The sequence below is a fragment of the Trachypithecus francoisi genome, unplaced genomic scaffold (assembly GCF_009764315.1).
Source record: "Trachypithecus francoisi isolate TF-2019V2 unplaced genomic scaffold, Tfra_2.0 Lachesis_group0, whole genome shotgun sequence".
In the NCBI taxonomy this organism is placed as follows: Eukaryota; Metazoa; Chordata; class Mammalia; order Primates; family Cercopithecidae; genus Trachypithecus; species Trachypithecus francoisi.
The window spans coordinates 108,165,324-108,188,846 of record NW_022681453.1 but is presented as its reverse complement, the minus strand read 5'-3'; the positions used below and the strand labels follow the sequence as shown (position 1 = coordinate 108,188,846).

At 37.5% G+C, this 23,523-nt stretch overlaps 1 protein-coding gene and 1 non-coding gene across 7 annotated transcripts in view; both read left to right on the top strand.

Annotated features, from left to right (window-relative positions):
- ROBO2 (roundabout guidance receptor 2) overlaps nt 1–23,523 on the top strand; it is a 619,239-nt gene that overhangs the window by 52,498 nt on the left and 543,218 nt on the right. For all 6 annotated transcript variants that reach the window (XM_033211611.1, XM_033211608.1, XM_033211607.1 and 3 more), the window contains exon 2: nt 6,829–7,155. In XM_033211611.1, coding sequence (XP_033067502.1) covers nt 6,829–7,155 — 327 coding nt within the window. The remainder of the gene's footprint in view (nt 1–6,828; nt 7,156–23,523) is intronic.
- Nucleotides 628–732, top strand: LOC117084617. Its single transcript, XR_004437544.1, has one exon. It is a non-coding gene; the product is annotated as a U6 spliceosomal RNA (small nuclear RNA).

Sequence of the window (23,523 nt, the reverse complement as noted above, 5' to 3'; positions counted from 1 at the left end):
GTATACCACTCAACTTTTTAAAATATCAAATATTTTATCAAAAATCATTACAAAATCATTGTTTGAGAGTCTCTGAGAAGCAAAAATAATCTATTATGCAAATTAAGCTGCTTAGAACATTATTCACAGATGCATGTTCATCTGCCTGGCTCACTTGATGACGCTGTGGAACGCTACATCTAACCAGGTCTAAGGGCGTGATCTTCCGGTGAGCATGGAAAAGATGCAGCGTCTTGGAATCTTTCACTGGTAATTTCTGATGCACCGTGTTCACTATAGAAACTAAGAAGCTGGTGGCTGGGTCAGGGGGCTCATGCCTGTAATCCCAGCACTTCCGGAGGCCGAAGCAGGAGGCTCGCTTGAGGCCAGGAGTTCGAGACCAGCCTGGCCAATATGGCGAAAACCCATCTCTACTAATAATACAAAAAATTAGCCAGGTGTGGTGGTGCGTGCCTGTAGTCCCAGCTGCACGGGAGTCTGAGGCAGGAGAATCGCTTCAACCTGGGAGGCGGAGTTTTCAGTGAGCCGAGATCCTGTCACCGCCCTCCAGCCTGAGCGACAGAGCAAGTCTCTGTCAAAAAAAAAAAAAAAAAAAAAAAAAAATCTGTATTTTAAATAAATATCTTAGTGCTCACTTTGGCAACACATATACCAAAATTGGAGCAATACAGAGAAGATTAGCATGCCCTGGGTCAGGATGACATGCAAATTCATGAAGCATTAGAAAAAAAAAAAATGCCAGATGATTCTGATGCAGGCAGTCAGAATCAGGCTTTGAAAAACAAGGAAAATGTTTTCTGCTGAAATTATGACTAGCAACGTTCATGTGATGCATTTTATTGAAATCAGCTTTGGCCAGGTGCGGTGGCTTATACCTGTAATCTCAGCACTTTGGGAGGCGAGGCAGGTGAATCACAACACAAGGTCAGGAGTTCGAGAGCAGCCTGGCCAACATGGTGAAACCCTGTCTCTACTAAAAATACACAAAAATTACCTGGGCGTGGTGCTGGGCACCTGTAATCCCAGCTACTTGGGAGACTGAGGCAGGAGAATCGCTTGAACCTGGGAGGTGGAGGTTGCAGTGAGCCAAGATTGCGCCACTGCACTCCAGCCCAGGTGACAGTGCAAGACTGCCTCAAAAAAAAAAAAAAAAAAAAGAAATCAGCTTTAAAAGAGGGCTTTGGAATTAGCCTAGGTGCCATGTCCATTCTTTACTTGGTCCTCCATTCGTTTCTAAAGAAGCCTGGCACATTTTGGATTAAAGGTCATGAGTTCTAATTATGCTTCTCCTATCTATTCAATTATGGACAATTTACATGACAATTTCACAACTTATTTTCTTGGACAGTAAAAATAAACATTTGGATGTTCATGTTTAGGACCTCTGACCAATTTTAATTATCTTTATCATTATAAAAGAAAGAGGGAATATATATATGTGTATCTATATATACACACATGTATATATACATTTACACAGAGAGAGATAATTGAATAAATTATTTTAATTAAAACTTGACTGATTGCCCAATTAATAATTGAGATACAGAAAGATGCCAGACATGATACCAGCCACAAGCGAAATTAGAATTGTAGATAGTTATTTTCATACATCGCTTAGCATATCTGTTCAAATAGGAGTCTTGAATAATTTCTCATTGTATGGGCAATATTAATATTGCTGTCAAGCTAATTTTCATTTGAAATCTGTAGAAGAGGTATTTATACATTTATAAATTTATTTTTAAAATAAATTTAAATTAAAAATGAACTTTGTAATGGGAAATGATAATCAGGTACTTTTGAGCAGGGTGGGCAAAAACCTTAGTGAATATTTTAAGCTTCACAGGCTATATACGTTTTCTTTATTACCTCTTCCTCCTCCTCATCCCCCTTCTCTCCCCTCTCCTCCTCCTCCTCTTTTAAAAGCATTGTTAGCTCAGAGCCACACAAAAACTGGTGTGCGCAGTGCTTATCAAACGGTATTGTGCATACAAATACCTGATGAAGAGGGGGGAATCTTGGTAAAATGCAGATTCAGATCTGAGATATGCGGGTTGGGGCCTGAGATCCTCGATTTCTAATGTGCCTTCGGATCATGCTTCTGTTGCTAGTCGAGGGGCTCACACTTTAGATTCCCGAAATGTTGAGGTTGAGCTGCTTCGTGGCACTTCATGTGACAAACAACCCCCACGCCCCCTTACTGTTCTGTTCTCAGTCCCCAGTGAGTTTTGCTGACAACCCAGCTTTGTTTTTTGACCAAATAATGGAGTTGTTTTAGCCAATAACACAGAATACCCAGTAGTTTGGTGCTCCTTGGTAATCTTAAAGGCCCACCCTCTTTGGGAATGTGATGAAAGTTACACCCCCCGCCCCACACCACCACGGCTGCCTCCCCTTTACACAATATCACTCGTTTCCACACAGTTTGAAAGAATCCAAAGACTTATGCATTGAGTCCATCTTAAAGACCACTGCTATTGTTATGTAATGTCTGAATTTAAGAAAGCTCAGAATGAATCCCCATATTTTTAATAACATCGTAAAACTTAGATTGTAGCTGTATTTTTGCATATCTATGTCTGTCTTTCTAATCTATTTTTCTCTCTATCTCTCTAATCTACCTATCTGGCTGGCAAGACTGTTACAGTTCACTTTTTGTCCTAATGATCTATTGCAGGCCTGATGATTTCATTATAACCGAAAATTGTAAATGAAGAAAATAACGTTAACTGTTGTTAGGAGTGAGGACAAATTGTTCTACACCTTTTATTAAACTTGTTCACAGTGCTCTTTTATCTATCAATTTTTAAAAATTGCTTGAGATATAATTCATATTCCACAGAATTCACCCAAAGTATACAATATAATAATCTTTATTACATTCACAGAGTAATGCAACCATCACCATAATTAATTTTAGAATATGTTCATCATCCCTAAAGCAATCCCGTCCCCACTGGCAGCACCTTCCCAGGCCGCCCTCATTCCCCACTTCCATCCCCCAGCACTAGCCAAGCATTAATCTGCATTTTACGTCCATGGACTTCCTACTGTGGACATTTCATATGAATGGAATTGTACAATATATGGTCCATTGCAACTAGCTTCTTTCACTTATTTTTTCAAAGTTCATCTATGTTGCAGCATGTATTATTAATACTTCATGTTTAAGGCTGAATAATATTCCATTATGTGGATATGGCACATTTTATTTATCCATTCATCATGGACATTTATTTTGTTGATTCATTCTTTGTTATCCATTCAGTTGGTAGACATTTGGGTTGTTTCTACTGTTTTGGCTATTGTGAATAATATTGCTATGAATATTCATGAGTGAGTTTTGTGTGGGTGTATGGTTTCATTTTGGGGTGATACATATCTAGGAGTGAAATTGCTGGGTTATATGGTAACTACATGTTTGACATTTTGAGGAACTTCCAGATTGTTTTCTAAAGTGACTGTACGATTTAAATTCACACCAGCAATGGATGAGGTTTTCAGTTTTTCCACACCCTTGACAATACTTGTTATTTTACATTGCTTTGATTATATACGTCCTAGTGGGTGTGAAATGTATTTCATTGTAGTTTTGTTTTGCATTTATCTAATAGCTAATGATGCTGAATATCTCTTTATGTGGTTGTCGCTATTTGTCTAACTACTTTGTCAAATTTGTCTAACTACTAATTCTAATCCTTTGCCTGTATTAAAATTTGATGATTTATATTTTTATTGAGCTATGAGTTCTTTATATGTTCTAGATATAAATCCATTGTTAGGTATATGATTTGCGTATTTTTTTCTGATTCTCTGGGTAGTATTCTTTCAAGCACAAGTATTTAAAAATTTTATAACGTCCAGTTTATCTCTTTTTTTCTTCTGTTGCTTGTGCTTTTGTTATCATATCCAAGAAGCCATCACCTAACTCAAAATCATGAAAACTTGCCTCTCTAATTTCTTGTAATCATTTCACAGTTTTACTTTTTATATTTAGGTTGAAGATGTTCTTTGATGTTTTTATTAAAGTAGGAGTAAAATTACTAGATGAGTATCCTGACATGGCAGTACTATAATCTCTAGGTAACATAGTTTACATATATTGTAATGATAAATGAGTAACATTCTTTGTGTGCTCATTGGACATATTGGATTTTAAATCTTATTGCTAAATAGCTTAACTATTTTGTCACTTTTTCTTTTATAAATCAATTATTTTATATTTTATTTAATAAGTATTAGTGTATTTCAGGTCTTATTCAGCCCTTATCCAGGCCTACTGCCTAATAAGTTAGGGAACAAGTTGATATAGTAAATAGCACCCTAGTAGCATGGATGATTTACTTGCTTACTTTTAATAGTAGAACAGGTTTTGCAGTAGGGAGAATGTAGGTCACCGTGCATAGGGAGATGAAAGGAGAACAAAGAGGCTATCTAAACAGATGATTGTAACCTTCTATCATCTTGTTACATGAAAAGTGACATAAAACTCTTGATATATTTTAGGATCAGAGTCTATGGCTATGTATCCAGACATTTACATTGAGAATATGTTTCTGATTTGTAAGCTACTTATATTCAGCCACTCATATTTAAAAACTTTGGGGTCTTTCTTGATTATGAATTTAAAAATTCCTTGTTACTTTTATATTCTTTAAATTCCTCATTGCTTTAAGACCCGGTACTCATGCTCTATAACCTTTATTATTGTGATGTATACTGTAATTACCTATCTAGATGCTTTGGATCTTTTCAGTTTTTTAAAAAATTTCTGACCTGTGGACCATAAATTACTCTTTTGCTTTAGACATCTAACACTTATAATGTATACATTCTTTTTTGGTCTAATGTGATTAAAAAAAATAGTCAGCAACCTTTGATAGTTAATCCTCTTCAAATAAAAAAGTTCATTTAAGATTGAATTAAATGCCCTTTAATACATTAAAATATGTATTTTCAATTAATATTGAGTGTGAACTGAGGTAACATTGAGAAGTAAATATTACTGCTATCATCTATTGAAGAGAAATGTGCTCATGTTAGGTGATTGGTTGGAAAGCCTTATATAAGAGCACACTTTTAAGAAGTGCTTATCTATATAATCATTATGTCCCCATATGTGGTGATTCCTCTCAGCGTCTCCTTTTTATTTACTTGGAGCAGCTGGTAGCACATTTGCATGAATAATGGTAATTGACACCATATAAATGAAAAATATCAACAGATCCTTCTCTTCCTATTTCTTTTCTTTTCTCCTTTTTTTTTTTTTTTTTTTGATGGAATTTTACTCTTGTCACTCAGGCTGGATTGCTTTGGCACTATCTCGGCTCACTGCAACTTCTACTTCCCTGGTTCCAGCGATTCTCCTGCCTCAGCTTCCTGAGTAGCTGGGATTATAGGCGTCCACCACCATGCCCGGCTAAGTTTTTACATTTTTAGTAGAGATGAGGTTTCGCCATGTTGGGCAGGCTGTTCTCAAACTCCTGACCTCAGGTGATCTACCCGCCTTGGCTGCCCAAAATACTGGGATTGCAGGTGTGAGCCACCGTGCCCGGCCTCTCTTCTGATTTCTTACACCCCTTACAGCCCCACTTGTATTGCATTCACAGGGAAGTGATTGGTACAATCTCTCTTTCTTTGTACTGTGTATGGTGATATACCAAATTCTGTCAAGCATTTCGATATGGTGTATTTTTCCTTCTTCTTTTCTACCTAAACCATCATTTCCCAAGGTCAGGTTCTTTTTATTTTTCTCTTGAACTATTTAAGTAAATTGCAACTGTCTTCATGTCTCCATTGCTATCCGTTATTGATAATGCAGACTAAAAATATCTTTCAATTATACAGATAGTCATGTCACTGCTCCCTTAAAAATCTGGGAGCCCTGTAAAATAACATCCCACTCTCCTGAGCATGGTACAAAGCCCGTGGTCTCAGGCTCCAAGGCTGCCTCAAACCTTTTCCTGCCGTATCAGCTTCCTTCCTGATTATGAAACGTACCATGCACATAACTCTCATTTCTTTGTCTTTTTGCTGATGGTATCTCTTGACATGATGCTTTTTTCTTTTAGTTGTCATTTTTCATTCCTTACAGCTCCATCTAAATATAATTTTTTGGGGGAAAGAGATCTCTTATTATGCTTAATTTAGGGTTAACTTTTAAATTTTTTTCTTTCTGCCTAGAGTGCATTTCTTATATACCTTTATGCAGCATATTACATTTTAACATACAGATTTATACTTGAGCTCTTCAGTCAAACACACCTGAGTTCAAAAGCCTGCCTCTACTGCTTGCTTCATCTACATTTCTGGGCAACTGACATCATTTACTAAGCGTTTGCCTCATCTGTGAAATGCAGATAAGATTTGTACATAATTTGCAGGTCTTTTTTTGCGTTAGTCTGGTAACACAGTGGCAGCACATTAAATGATATCTATGTGTCTTCTAGGCGCTTCCTCACGTGACTTTCTTCCTCAGTATATAACAAGCAATCTGAGGATGGGAAATTAGTGTTACTCATCTTAGTACCCATGCTGATCCCAGAAGAACAAGCAAGTCTCTTGTCCTCTTTTACTTCTGCTTGTCATGATTCATGGAACACATTAAACCTAAGTTCTTTGAGTTAACATATTAATTTATTGGCAAATGGCCGCATTCTACAAAGGAGTTGAGATGACTTACGACATGCATACACAAAACGAAACATAAACTACTATTCAATTGAATAATTGAAGCATTTAATGTCACCATCAGGAACCTCAGTGAAAGGGAAGGTTGAGATAAGGAAATGGTAACGCCTGCCTTTATTCTGTCCTGTGTTGCAGGATCGCGTCTTCGCCAGGAGGACTTTCCCCCACGGATTGTGGAGCACCCTTCTGATGTCATCGTCTCGAAGGGAGAGCCCACGACTCTCAACTGTAAGGCGGAGGGCCGGCCAACGCCCACCATTGAGTGGTACAAGGATGGGGAGCGAGTGGAGACTGACAAGGACGATCCCCGGTCCCACAGGATGCTTCTGCCCAGCGGATCCTTATTCTTCTTGCGCATCGTGCATGGGCGCAGAAGTAAACCTGATGAAGGAAGCTACGTTTGTGTTGCAAGGAACTACCTTGGTGAAGCCGTGAGTCGAAATGCATCTCTGGAAGTGGCATGTAAGTGAACATAGTGAACCTCATATGCACGTTTACTTTTATTTATTTCAAGTAAGTTTCGATGTGTTCCCATAGACGCTAAAACCTACAGAATCTATCAACACATTGCATGATTTTCCTTAGTCTTCTTCAGAGAAGTCTGGTCAAGATAGTATCAAGCCAGGGTGTTGTACTCAATTTGTTTATGTGAAATCAAGACGGCCAATATGTTATTATAAGAAAACACAGAGGCAATGAGGCTGTTCATGCTTAAGATTTGAATTATTAATGAAAGACATAATCCGGTATTACAGTTGGCTATGTTAAAATGAAAAGTTGATGTGTGGCATGACACCAAATACAAGGCATACATTCAATACCGTACCTATGTCTGTCATCAATTTATGTATAAGTGATTATTGATAAACACACCCTGCCACACACATAGAAATATATACATTAACTTCGAAATCCAACTTTTATCAGCAACATTAAAAAGAACCTATTCTTTTATTCTGTAGATTATACCTACTCTTCCAATTCAGGAATTATTACCTTAGGTGTGGCGAGGAGAATACCCCAACAATAACAGCAATTATACTTTATTTATTTACTTATTCACTTAACGCTCATCGGAGAGGAGATCTGCCGTCTGCGCGAACAGAATGTTCATGTATGGGAGGGTTTCTCACTTCCACTCAATCTTGGTAATCTAAATAGCTAAGGACTTGCCTTACTGTTGGTGTTTTTATATATTTATTATTTCCTTATCAAATAGCGCAAATAGCAGTGGTAAATCAAGATATCAATTTTTCCATCGGTTTAAACACTGACTCCGTAACTTCATGGATGATTTTCTAGACAAAATTAAAAATAGGATAGTGGTTTTTTTTTTTCTAATTTGTAACTGAGGGTTTGGGTTTATAATGTAAACAATACCATAAAAGTTTGACATTATCTGTTTTGAGGAAAGATTTTATCTAGAATAAATTGTGTATAAGATGCCGACAATTCCTGTAATCCCAGCACTTTGGGAGGCCGAGACGGGCGGATCACGAGGTCAGGAGATGGAGACCATCCTGGCTAACACGGTGAAACCCCGTCTCTACTAAAAACACAAAAAATGAGCCGGGCGAGGTGGCGGCGCCTGTGGTCCCAGCTCCTCGGGAGGCGGAGGCAGGAGAATGGCGGGAACCCGGGGGGCGGAGCTTGCAGGGAGCCAAGATGGCGCCGCTCACTCCAGCCTGGGCCGTCTCAAAAAAAAAAGAAAGGGCAACAATTATGCCTTAAAATCTTTGCACTCTTCAGCTTCCTTGTTGTCATGTACATCTTCAAAGATAACAGAATTGGGAGATTTCAGGATGCTAGAGTCTTATGTGTATAGCTATATATATTTTCTCCTAAATGATAGCTCATGGACTCATGTCTTTCTTTTGGTAAACAAAATTGTACTTTTCTTTTTTTTGAGACAGAGGCTCCCGCTGTCACCCAGGCTGGAGTGCAATGGCGTGACCTCGGCTCACTGCAACCTCTGCCTCGCGGGCTTAAGCAATTCTTCTGTCTCAGCCTCCCAAGTAGCTGGGATCACAGGCACCGCGCCCAGCTAATTTTTGTGTTTTTAGTAGAGACAGGGTTTCACTGTGCTGCCCAGGCTGGTCTTGAACTCCTGACCTCAGGTGATCCACTCGCCTACAATTTCTTACATAACTATTCCAATGACGTTTTTCGTTCTCAGCCATCTACTTCTGATTTATGGTTTCTGCTAAGAAACCTGGAACCCATAAATTCTGGAAATGTTTAACTCCAATAGGAAAATACTAGGAGAATCCTAAGACCCATATTTTTTATTTTTTGTGAAGTGCCTTGAGATACGAGCATTAGAACTTTAGCTAACAGTGGGATTTTGTACTGGCCACTAAATAGTTTTATTTTTATAAAATAATACTTCAAAAAGCCCTTAAATTAAATGCAGTTTAATGAAATTTGAAATACACACACACAAATTCAAGAATGCAAATATCCATACCTGTTCCATTTTTATTTTGAAATATCTAATTTTGGAAACTTTTCAAACATGTTGAAATACTTTAATACTAAATTTTATTGATTTTTACTTCAACAGACCCTTTTATGGTGAATATGATTGGCATTATTCTCCCATTTTCAAGATAAAGAAAATGATGCCCCAAAAGTTTAGGTGACCAAGTTTCAGACAATAAATTAATGGGGTTGCTAAACCAGGACCTGAATCTTCTAATTTTTATTTTTAGGGAATTATGTCGTATTTGAAGAAACACTCTAAATGACATCTGTTCTTTTTTAAATACATAAAAATTAAGAAATTTTAATTTTTCAGAATTTAAAAAATTTTATCTACTCAGCAGCAAATAACCTGTTTAAATCCTTAACCAAATTTTACTTTTCAAAATTAAAGTATATAAAATTAACCAGTCATTTTATTGTTTCATCTAAAAGAATTGCTTTCTTTTCTAATTGCATCATTAATAATGAATCAAACTGTTTTAATGGGAATATTTTAAACCATGATTTGTGTGTGTGTGTGATGTGACAGTAATATTTTTTTATTTTGAGATAAGTGAGGTTTAAGAAATGCTTGAGTTACTCATGACCTAGAGAGGAATACAAGAAGGCTTGCAAATTGGATTAGGTAGTGAATAAAATTCCTTTTTCTAATGCCATGTCAATAGTTCATTCCATTTGAGGCATCACAAGGTCAAATAATATTCGTTTATATGTTGCTCATCTCTTTCCATTAGCTCATCAGTCTTCTATCTTTCCTTGTGTATTTCATAAAACATATTAATATGGAAATTTGGGTCAAAGCATTGTGATTTTTCAGTACCTATTGGTAACTAATGTGTATTTTTATAAAATGACAGAGGAACAGCTGTAGAGGAACAACTCCAGATTATGTTAAATTGGCCTTCATATTTTAGAAAACTCAACATAAATACTCATTGTGGTACATTCACTTAGTTTATTAATGGAAGGTGGATCTCCACTGACAGAGGTGTTAAGGAATAGTAATGAAGACACATTCCAGTGTGTTCTCAAAGAGCTCACATTCTAGTTGGGATGACAAACATGTAAATAAAGAGTTACTAAACTAAATAGACAAACAATAAAGCCTTTATAAAGACATGTAAAAAATACTATGCAAATCCAGAGGGAAGATATGTAATTCTTTCTAGATAGGTAAGTTTAAGAAATGATTCTAAGAGGATACATTATTTTAGCTGTGATTTAAGGTCATGTAAGAATGTCCCAGGTGGAAATTGAAGTGAAAGACCATCCTGGTAGAAAGAATGGAAGCTTAAATGAACACTGCATATTCGGAGAACTGCCAGGTGTCTGGATATGAGGTTGGGGGCAGAGTAAATTGGAAAGGTAGGCATGTGCTGAATCAAAATCTAAGCTATTTTGTTATGAGAATAGAGAATCTTTGAAAGAGAATTGAAGATTGCATTAAAGGTATGATGATTGAAGTCAGAGAGGCGTTAAGTAACTGTCAAATAATTCAGAAAAGAGTTGATGCTAGATTCTGAACTGAACATAGCAGTGAAGATTGAAAGGAGGAAACAGTGGGAAACATATTTAGGAATTATAAACTCTGTGACATTATGATCATTTTGGAGGAGTAGGGGATGATTACTAGATTTGTTTTGTTTTGTTTTTTGGCTGAATGACTGGCTCTATGGTGCTACCATCCATAGAGGTGGAGGGTAGGTAAGGGAGAGCTAATTCTAGGGAACAGAACAGTATGGTAAACTTTAGCTGTATTGTTTGACATACCAATGAAACAGTAAGCTTAAAATATCTCAAGTTTCATTAAAGAAACAGCTTCTGGAGTTGAGGGGAGAGGTCTTTCCGAGATAGGTGTGGAAGCCACGAAAGTATATAGAAGTGGATGTGATTGCCAGGCAGCCTGTGTTCAGGGTGCAGTTAATAAGAGCTGAGTCAAATCTCAGTGCTCAGAACAGCAATATTTAGTGGTGGTCAAGGCAAGAAATGCTCATGCAAAAGGATCAGGCTCAGTAAAAGTATCAGAGTGATAGAATATAGGCAGTGAAGTGGCAAGAATAACCAAGGAATACTTTAAAAAATACTGAAAGTGTGGCCGCCGTGTGATGGTTCACACCTGTAATTCCAGCACTTTGGGAGGCTGAGGTGGGTGGATCACTTGAGGCCAGGAGTTTGAGACCAGCCTGGCCAACATGGTGAAACCCCGACTCTACTAAAAATACAAAACTTAGCCAGGTGTGGTGGCGGGTGCCTGTAATCCCAAGTACTCAGGAGGCTGAGGCGGGAGGATTGCTTGAACCTGGGAGGCAGCGGTGGCAGTGAGCTGGGATTGTACCACTTCTCTCCAGACTGGGTGACAGAGCGAGACTCTATCTCAAGCAAACAAGCAAACAAACAAACCAACCAACCACAAGAGTACTAAAAGTGGTTGACACAATGCAAATCCCAAATGCTGGTCAAATAAACAGTACCTGTGGGCTCTAGTGATGGGGACAGAGCACAACTGCTGAAGAGTGAGTAGTGGTGGGATGGAAGTACACATGCTGCCAGTTCTCTCCTAGAATATAGTTCTGAATGGAGCGTGGAGAACTAGAGCAGGGTACCTCAACCTCTGCATGACTGACATTTGGGATCAAAATTTAGTAAGTGTGTGTGTGTTTGGGGTGGGGGTGGGTCATGCTCTAGATTGTAAGATATTTAGACACATCTCTGGCGTTTGTTCACGAGATGCCAGTGGGATCCTCCCTAACCCTGTTGAGACAAACAGTGTGTCTCCAGATATTGGAAATATTCCCCAGGAGAGAAAGTCAGCTGAGAACCACTGACCTAGATGTACCTAAGTAGTCAAGAGTGTATTCATATGTAGGACATAAACATGTGACAACTTTTATTATAAAATGATTATTGATAAAAAATACAGATTTTTAAAAAATATTTTTGCTTCACATTAGTTGTCATTTTTAATTTCAAAAATGTTGTATTCTACTATGATACGAAATGTGGAATTTTATTGATAACCATCTGTCTTGACTGGTTTTTTGGAAGTCAGCCAGTTCTTTACCATATTGTATTCATTTTGATGTTTGTTTGTTTTCCTTTAATACATGCTTCAGCTTTATGTTCTGGAACAATACAGCAGAGGGAAAAAAAATTCAGGACCAATCATTGCAATGGAATCACCTCAAATTTGCTTTTATTTTTTTCTTAGTTTGAAAAAAAAAAAAAAAAAAGCTATCCAGAAAGTGTTTTTTGAGTCACTTGACCTCAAGAATAATCTCTAGGCAAAAATTGTTTTTTAAATAGTTATATAACGATTGTAGAGTTGATAAGAAAGAGGCCTGGTACTCAAAAAGCGAATATGTAGTTTTCCAATGGGACCACCAAGACAGCCATGGTGTAGCTGGTGCAGATAAAGTTTCAGTTCTGAATGCTTGTGCTCCCTGTTTACCGAGCAGAAGGAGCACAGGGGGTCCTCACAGAGATTGTAGCTGCCTGTGATCAGCCTGAGTCAGTGGCAGCCTCTAGAGATGGCAGCTGTAGCCCCAGGTGGCAAATATATGACAGCAGCTTGATCTATCGACCAGGGTAAGAGGGGGTTCTGGCCTAAATGAAAATTCATGAAAAATTGATGAAGTCCCCAGATTATTTTTTCCCTTTCCTTTTCTCAGCACTGTGCCAGTGCAGAGAGTGGAGATTAAATGAGGTGCTGAACACTTTAGTGGCAAGGAGGTTGTGGTTCAAAGGTCAGGGGTCACATAGAAACCGATCTTTCTTTTTTCTTTTTTCTTACTGCTAAAGCAAAACACAACAAACTTTTCAGATTAGCTGCGATTTACCTTTGCTTTGATAAATAAAATGACTACATGCTCAAAAGTTGGCTTTTGATGCAGTTACAAGAGAACAGATGTGATTCATAATTCAAACGTGGAACTGGAAATAGATTGAATTCCATGACTTTAGGATGATTTTTTTTCTTTTGCTTTCTTTTATTTTTTGTCTTCTGTATCAAGGCTCATGCTGTATGAAAGTCATTTAGAGAAGAAAAAGGTCTTGCATTATTTATAGGTCACGGATTGCAAGAATAGCAAAGCTGTGGAACACTGTACAAACATGATGCTCCTATTTGCTTTAAATCAAAAATTAAATTGATGGTTTATCTGTATGAAGAAGAGAGGTTACAGAAATAGACTGACTTTAGTATGAGAGGACACAGGTGGCATTAAAAATGAAGACAATGTAAATAGCTTCCTCATATGCTCAAGTTAATAAATATGTAAATTTTTGTTTTTTATTTTATTTTGGCTGTCAATGAATCTTATCAAGGCAAAATACCTTTATACATCATAAAGACACAAGATAAATTAAATTGCAAAAAGACCAAGCCATAGAGAGCTTTTCAAAAAAATGCTTAATTGAGATATATTTAACATACCATATCATTTACTCTTTTAATATATACAAATCAGTGTTTTTGGCGTATTCACAGGGTTGTGCAATGAACACTATAATCAAATTTAGAACATTTTCATCAATCCTACAATAAACTCTATACCCATTAGCACTCAGTTCCCATTCCTACACCCTCTCACCCCAGCCCTAAGTAAAAACTAATCTAATTTCTATAGCTATACATTTTCCTATTCTGGACAATTCGTATGTTGGAATGATACAATATATTGTCTTGTGTGACAATAATAGCATCTTTTCCTTAGCATTAATGTTTTTGAGGATCGTGTTTACTGTCGCATGTATCAGTACTTTATTTTTTATTATTGCTGAATAATATTTCGTGTTATCAACATACCGCTTTTTATTTTATCCATTCATCGTATGATAGACATTTACGTTACTCCCACTTTTTATCTACTATGAACAATGCTGCTATGGAAATTTTTGTACACATTTTTGTGTGCACATATGGTTTCGTTTGGGTATTCTCTTAAGTTTATGCCTAAGAGTAGGACTGTCCAGTTATATGGTAACTCTGTTTAACTTTTTGAGGAATTTATATGTAATTATTATTAAGTGTAGATTCAATGATATTTATTGGTGCATTGAAGTAACTGTATCCAACTCCCCTCTCAGTATGAAACACAGTCATAAAACATTTCTAGTGTTTAATAAATATTATTGTATGGCTGTTATGTTAGATTTTCTGTGTCATATTTCCATAATTTCAGGTAAGATTCAACTATTTAAAAATATAGAACAATTAACCATATGGAAACAGCGGATGGCCACAAAGTTCCTAATAAATTCTTGTGTAACTTCTACTAGACTGTTTTCACTTTGCTCCCAATTAAGTTGGAAAATCTTGCTATTTGAATCTTCACTTCATTTTCTGTTCTGTTTGTGTTTGTTCTGAAACTGGCAATTTGTCTTCTCAGAAGCTGACATTACCTTTCCTGAGAATAACTGACAGTACTTTTCTCATTATCAGGTTCCTTTCTCTTACAAATATACTGAGGTTTTTTCTTTTACTTGTCAGGTTCAGACTAAGAAATTAGTGAGTGATTATACTAGAAGTCTAAGAGTGGGAAAACAAAGAACTATTATTCTGTATCCTTCTTAAAACAAATAAGCATACAAACAGACCTATCAACTTAAATTCAAACTCCATGGCAATGAGTTGGACTAGAACTAATATTTACAGGTGTGGACCAAAAAGAATATAGGAGCAACTTTTTGTTGTTATTGTAATTTTCTCCATTTGCATTTCTACAAATGTCAGGTGAGATTTCAGATATTTTTGGTGGTGATGGTGGGTGGTAGGGGAGGATACTTAACTGAAAAATGCTCCCTAGCTCAAAATACTTCACCGAATAATGTGAGTGTGTGATTTGGGCTGTTTGGTGAGTGTGCCTTTTAATTTTGTCTTACTCCATCAAATACTTTGTGCAATCTCTCCTTTGATCTTCACAAATGAAGGTGTGAAATTGCTACACTTGGGGAACATGTTTGAATTTGTGATCTGTTTAAGTATGTACAATGCTGTATTTTGATACGAGGTTTCTGTCTGTTGATTGAATTAACTGTATTCAGACTCTCTCTCTCAAGTCTCAAGTTGCCATTCACTGACAATTAGCCTGAATTAACTCTGACTCCAGGGAAAGCATATAAATGAAGTGAAGTCGTCGTGTCCTCTACTTTTCAAAAGTTTATTCCTATAAACAGTATAATTCTGAGTATGGTCCTGAGGTCTTCAGTCATATAGATCCTATCCGTCAAATGAAAAGGAAACATATTCATAGTGATACGAAGAGTTAAGGAGGCAAAATATGTTGAGATCCGCTCTGGTTTTCAACCCCAGAAACCCTTTTTATATAAAGTTAAGAAAAATAATTTAGGGTTTTGAATTTATTTCTTGCTATAATTTTTTTTTTTTTTTTGAGATGGAGTCTCGCTCAGTCACCCAGACTGGAGTGCAGTGGTACGATCTCCATTTACTGCAGCCTCTGCCTACCAGGTTCAAGCGATTCTTCTACCACAGTCTCCCAAGTAGCTGAGACTACAGGCAGGTGCCACCACACCTGGCTAATTTTTGTATCTTTAATAGAGGTGGGATTTTGCCATGTTGCCCAGGCTGGTCTTGAACTCTTGGCCTCAAGCAATCCTCCCGCATTGGCCTCCCAAAGTGCTGGGATTACAGGTGTGAGCCACCGCGCCCGGCCTCTTACTACAAATTTTTAATTTATTAAATTTCAGCTGGTGTGTCGATGCAAGTTGATTTTACGGAAAATGTATGTAGGTTGACATTATGCTTAGGAATTACAATTTCGTGCAGTAGCTGATAGGCTTTTCTCCCAGAATTTGTGTTTTGGCAGAATAGATGGCCAATTTCCCCTCTTTAGATTGTATTTGTTTCTGATAATTATAATGTGCGTCTTTTAATTCTGAAACGCCCTCAACAAGGTTTCTGTAATTACTTAAGGCAAGTTACACTTGTTTTAAGCATGAGTCAGTATATATGATAAAGTCTTTACAGGAGTATAGAAGTAAAAACAATAGGTGAAGTTTTGTTTAACTCTGAACGGTTTTTCTTTATAGATGTTTCTGACAGTCTATGATGTAACTGCTGAGGGATGAGGTTCGATAGTATTAAGATATTCTCTCCACTGTATACCATTAGAATTGGTTTTTCCTTTCAGGAGATTTTCAAAGGCAATTCTCAACCACCCATTTCTGAATTAAAAATACTTAGACATTTTTGTCAATTAGACATTCATCCACCTTTTGTCAATGTCTCCCAAGAAATACTGTATGAAAGCGTTACTGAGCCCCAGGTTGGGATGGTTCTGTAAGCTATTTAAGGTTTTCTAGCACAGTCCTCCTTTGTCTACTAAGACATGAATAGTATAATATCTCTGGATGTCTTAGTCTGTTCAAGCTACTACAAGAAAATACCATAAATTGGGTAGCTTTTCAGGAAAATAAATTTATTTCTCTTCGTTCCAGAGACTGTAAGCCTGAGCTGAGAGAGCCAGCATTGTTGGGTTTTGTGAGGCCCCACCTCCTGGTTCATAGATGGTGTCCTCACAAGGTGAAAAGGCACTAATCCCATTTAGAAGAGCGCTGCCTCATGACCTAGTCATCTTCCAAACGGTCCACCTTCAATGACATCACCATGAGGGATAATATTTCAACATGCGAATTTTGGGGGATAGAAATATTCTGACCACAGCTCTGGCCCTTGGTGAGGCAAGGGTTGTAAGAGAGGCAGGTGTTTGGATGCAGTGACAGACAGGGCCTGGAAATTGAGCTTAAATTAACGCCCAAGTAGAGAAAAGGCTCTTCTTTGTCACCTATATTGGCAGCCCTACACATTAGTCAGTTCCTCATCTGAGGAGTTAACCAACTGAGAATTAAAAATAATTTTTAAAAACCAACAAAAATATACCAACAAGAAATATTACAAATCATATGGTATAGCGTCTATTTGCGTAGCATTTACACAGTATTAGGTATTATAAGTGATCAAAAGATGATTTAATATATACAGGAAGATGTGCACAGCTATATGCAAATACTATGTCATTTTATAAAATGGACTTGAGCATTCAGTGGTCTTGGTATCCGCAGGGGTCTTGGGACCAGTCTTCTCTGGACACCAAGGGACGAATGTACCTCTTTCTGAGAGGCCATTTGCTAGTTATGCAAGTATAAAGGCAATCATCACATTTTTTGTGTAATTATCTAACATTTAAGTCTGAACCAAGATTTTGGAATAAACATCAGAGTATCTATATATGGAAATAAAATGTAACTATTTTTTCCATGATATGAGGTGTATTTGATATAAACTATTTTATATAAATTTGTCTGCCTCATTTTCTTCCTTCTTGCTTTCTTTGCTTATTCAAACTGAACAAGTACATTATATATTATACATATATGTATATATGTGTGTGCATATAAACATACATATATTTCTTTCTTAACATGAGGTATATTTGATATAAATCATTTTATATAAGTTCACCTGCCTCTTTTTCCTTCTTCTTGCTTTCTTTGCTTATTTATGTTGAATGAGTATATTATACATATATGTGTGTATCTATGTTTATATATATACATAGATACACACATGCATACATATATATATTTGTATATATGATATGATATTAGAGATGTGATCCCACTCACTGTGTTGCCAAGGCTGGTCTGGAACTCCTGGCCTCGTGTGACCCTCCTACTGTGGCCTCACAAAATGCTAGGATTACAGGTATGCGCTATCAGGGCCAGAGAATATTTTCTCTTAAATTAGTTTTTAAACGTCTTTATTGGGTTTCCTAATCGTTAAGATTAAAATGGGGTTCAAGAGCACCTCAGTGGTGCTGGGCTGTAGATGAGGAGTCTGAGTCGCCTCATCAGGTGACGGTGGACATTCCACCGTAGTGATGTAGGGTGGGGGCCTTCAGACGGGGCAGACTGCAGGAGTGAGGAGGGGCCACAAGGTGCTTCTAGGTGAATCTGAATGAAAGATGGACTTAGAAAACTGGAAGGAAGTATAAAAGCAAAACCCTGAGGTTGTGCTTGGCCAGATTTCAAGTGCAAATAATACATTAGCTTAACTGGGGAGTGGATGTAGGATAGTAGAGGGAGATAATTTAAATAGCTAGTAGAAATTAGTAACGACTAAACGAATTGACGAGCTTTCATGTTATCCTAGAACCCAAGGGAGCCCCATTTGATGTGGGCTTGTTATTTGGAAGTGAGGTTTGTGAAAGGAGACATGATCAACACAGTGTGGGGTGGACGGGAGCCTACGAGTGTGGAGGGAGGAGATCTACTATACATAGTTCAGGTATAGTAGGATGAGGGTTAAGTGGATTAATTAAGTTGAGAACAGGAAAAGAGGAGATAAAATGTTTAAAAAATGTGGATAGGAATTTAAAAAATGAATCTGTAGTTCAAGGGAAGATTTAAATTGATTTTGCTAGAGTTTTGTACAGTACCTGCTACTGATGGGTTCTCACCTAGGTGGTACAGGTACTGAGAACAAGCTTTGTTCAATGGGTATAGAGTTTCAGTTGGCACGATGAAAACATTCTAGAGATCTGTTGTGCAACAGTGTGAGTATACTTAACACTACTGACCCGTACACTTAAAAATGACTAAGATGGTGTATTTTATGTTATGTGGTCTTTTTTGCCACAACTAAAACATGAAAATATTAACAAAACAAATAAACCACCACCACAACAAAAACCAAGGCATGGCTCTTGACAACAAAAATCAAGGCATGGCGACTCAGACTCCTCATCTACAGCCCAGCACCACTGAGGTGCTGCAAAGAACATTCGATAGGATGGCCTCGAATGCGGTAAGTGTGAGAATGAGGGAGGAGGAACTGCTGTGCTGTGAAAGACAGAGGAGAAGGAGGCCAACTCTGCAAGAGAATGTGGAACAGGTGAAATGATTTCGCTAGGGAGAAAATAATTAATAATAATCTCTGGTGCTTGCTAAGGGCCAGGCTTATTTCTGTGTTTCACACTTATGGCTTATTCAATTCTCAAAACAACTAAAATTTGGGTACTATTATTTTCTCTCTCTTGTATTTGAGGTACACAGAAAGGAGAGTTGGGATTCGAACTCTGGCAGCCTGGCTCTCAAGCCTGCTTTCTTAATTACTATGCTAAGCATCCTCATTGATTTACCTGAACAAGCAAACAAAATCATTTGACACTTAAAAGGATCATTAGCATTTTCTTAGGTATTTTACCCAGAAACAGTTATTCAATCGTATGAATACAGTGATGACCGCTGGAATAGGTGAAGTCAAAGAGCAGCATTTTGGCGCTACAATTCTGTGATTCATGGGATATTACGGAAAGAAACAACAGAAAGAGTAATCTTTTCTATTTTTTTATTTAGTTACATATTGACATTTGAGAGCTCATTAGTTTATTCAAGTAATTTGATTTTCTCTCTACAGTTCCTAGTTGTCAAATATTAGTATCAAGAAAATCCATCACTTTCAGTTCTTATTGACATGTTTGCAGGCCAAAGCAGCTCGGAGATAAAGAATCCAATTTATAAGACAAGTCATCTATCATTTAACATCCAAAGATAACTTGACTAAGTTTTATAGAAAAAGAAATATGATAATAGCAATGATATCTTACTACGTTAGGATGATTTCTGGAGTTTTTTGAGTCAACATATTTATATGCATTATTTCATTGCTATATGTATTTGTAGACATTTGCTGACTTCAATAGTTTCTAAGTTCAATACATAGTATCATTAACATTGGTCTATTTGACTTTCAAATTACTGTTATATATATATATATATATATATGAGTCAAAGGAGGAAGTATAGCCTTTTCAACCAATGATGCTGGTGGAATTAAATATCCATAGACAAAAATAAAAAACAGAACCTTGACTTAAACCTTACAAATTATGCAAAAATTAATCTGAAATAGATCATACAGTTAAATGTAAGGCATAAGACTATATATATATAAATATATAAATATAAATATAAGTATATATGCACACACATATACATATATATATATAGAGAGAGAGAGAGAGAGAGAGAGAGGGTCTCACTCTGTCACTCAGGCTGGAGTGCAGAGGTGTGATCGCAGCTCACTGCAGCCTTGACTTCCCAGACTCCAGTGATCCTTCTGCCTCAGCCTTCCCAGTAGCTCGTACTGCAGGCATGCGTCACTAAGCCCAGCCAATTTTTGTACTTTTCGTGGAGATGGGGTTGTGCCCTCTTGCCCAGGCTGGTCTCAAACTTCTGAGCTCAAGCTGTCCAACTGCCTTGGTCTCCCACAGTGCTGGAACTACAGGTGTGAGCCATTGCGCCTGACTTAAAACTGTAAAATGTTTAAAAAATAACGAAGGAGAAAATCCTTTGTGTCTAGAATTTGGTGAAGAGTAAAACATTAATCAAAAGATAAAATTAATTTGACTTTATTAAAATTAAAACTTTAATTCTCTTAAAGATCTTGTTTATGGAAAAAAAAGACAAGCTACATACAGGGAGAACCACATATCTGAAAAAAGGGTATCTAGAATTTATAAAGATGTATCAAAATTCAACATTAAATAAAACTAATAATCAAGCTGATGTCTTTTTTATTTTAAAATAAGTATACATAGGAAGTATGTCTACTACTAGAGATACTAGTAGTATCTTTCTTAGTTCCCGTGAATCTATACTTATTACAAAATAAAATATTAAAATTACTTGTCAAGCTATCTTAAGTAGACATTAATAATATACATAAAAATGAATTTGAAACTGAATAGTTCTTTGGAAAGCTTTTGAATGTTTGTTTTTTCTTAAAAGTTGATGAATTCATATTTTTAAGTGTCCATGATCTGTTAAGAATCTTACTCAAATTCATATATTTACTGTTTTAAATTTATAAATTTAACTTGTGATACATTCTATATACAGTTTCATGAATTTATCTTCATATCTTTGATTTTTGTTCCATCATAGCTTTTTAGTTTAAGGATAGATTTTATTTCACTTTCTTTGTTAGGGGAAGGGAAAGAAAAGAGGGGAACGGTTATTCATGGGAGTTTGGCAAGAATGCCCAAAACATGAATAGAGTGCATTATGTAGCTGGCACGAAGTCCCTACTTAGGTTAATAAAGAGATGCAGTTTATCTTGATTTGTTGCTGCTAAAATTATGCATGGATTATTGTTAATATTTGTACGTACCTGTTTAAGTTCACCATTACAACTGAAATGTCACTAAAGGAGAAAGATTGGCCGGGCGCGGTGGCTCCCGCCTGTAATCCCGGCGCTTGGGGAGGCCGAGGTGGGCGGGTCCCCTGAGCCAGGCGTTCAGGACCAGCCTGGGCAGCACGGTCGAACCCATCTCTACAGAACAATACGGTAATTAGCCGGGTCCTGCAGCGCCCGCTGGCGGGGAGGAGCCCGGGAGGCGGAGGTTGCCAGGAGCCGAGGTCGCCGCGCCGCCGCTTTCCAGCCTCGGTGACAGAGCGAGACTCGGTCTCCGCAAAAAAGGAGAAAGATCAAGGATTTTTTTGGTGGGGGCGGGAGGGCCGGAGTCTCGCCTTGTGGTCCAGGCTGGAGTGAGGTGGTGCGACCTCGGCTCCCTGCAGCCTCCACCTCCCAGACTCAAGCGCTGCTCCGGCCTCAGCCTCGGGAGGAGCTGGGACCGCAGGCGCCGCCACACGCCCGGCTGGTGTTTGTGTTTTTAGTAGAGACGGGGTTTCGCCAGGTGAGCCAGGCTGGTCTCGAACTCCTGATGTCGGCTGGCCCGCCCGCCTCGGCCTCCCGAAGTGCTGGGATTCCAGATGTGAGCCACAGCGCCCTGCCGAGAAAGATCAAGGATTTAAGACTGTCACAAGATGGAAAAGCTGAAGGAATCGGAGTTATTGATCCAGGAGCATTAAAGACATCAGTAGATCCTATCGTTCCTACCCAGCACATTAAGAACTATTATGCCAAAGAGAGAATATATTTATTCTATCTAACCTTAAGAGAGAGAAGGATCAGTGGATAAAAGCTGCAGCTTTTGCCTCAGTGGACCGTACGGTGATTATGTCATATGTGTTTTTTTTTTTTTTTCCTGGGATCTTAAAGAACTGTGGGCAAGCCAAAACAGCAACACGTTGTGGTCAGAAATAAAACTAAAAAGTTGCATAAAATATGTTTTGCTTTAGCTTTGCTTACATTTTTCCTCAAAGGAAAATTGAATCTCCGGGATAATGAAACAAGGTAACAAGACAGTTCTGACGCACTTTCAGTTGCAAAATAATTCTCTGCACTTTAATGTGCACAAGGAATTCGATAACGTAGAAATAATTTTCTTAAATTCAGCGTTATCACACTGTTTTGAAAAGTCCTTGAAAAAATCCCATTTGTGCATATATCTTACACATCTTATTTCAAAATCCATTGAGATTGTAAGCAATTAAATCAATTGCATTTTGTAGGCCAACCCCTTATTTGTAACATGTAATTCCCCAGGACCCGCGTGTCCAGATTCAAGAACAGCTTGATAGAAAGACTGATTTATTTTTATTTTCTTCCTGGGTCTGCTTTGAATATTCTTAAAAGAAGGAGGAAAATGCTGTGTTTAATATTCATATAGGATTTTCTAATAAAAGCAGCGTCTCTCCAAAACCTGTTGAGAAGGACTACCTATAAAGGGATCAACTTGTGAAATCCTTCCTAAGTGTTTATTTGGTTCTTGGGGATTGATGGATAAGCTGATGGAGTCTAATCTTCAAATGTGTGTGTCATTAACAGAGATGTAAGAATCTCAATTTGCTTTGTCTTTTCCTTTCCTGACACATTATAAGGAAAAGCTTTACTAATGAAGTACCCAATGGTCATAACCCATGATATGCTAGAATCTCTCTTTCTATCAGATGACATGCAAATGAACTGTTCTATTTCTGTGGAGAAAGAGAGACAAGGAGTGGTCTAGTTAATCATACTTGAGGACTGCCAAGTTGTCTTCTGGGAAATATTCTCATGATTCATTCTTATTTAAGGGTCCTCACCCTATGCATAAGAAAATCTCCCATTCATTCCATTTGGGTTGGACGTTAATTATAGGGGCATTAATGGACACTTTCTCATAAGAAATGAATGTAGGATTAAATCAGAAAATAATAAGGCAACCTTTAGATGAATCAGGTCACGATAGAACTATATACGGAAGCTGGCAGGTTGGAGGAACTTTAGAGGTCATCAGTCCCTTTGTTGTTTAGATCTAGAAACTGAGTCCTGGAGAAGTGAAATGACTTAATTGAAGTCCCAGCTGATGAGAGGCAGGCGTGAGATGACAAAGTAGCCTCTTGCATCAGGCAGCAATGTAGAGAAAAGATAGTTCTGGGAAT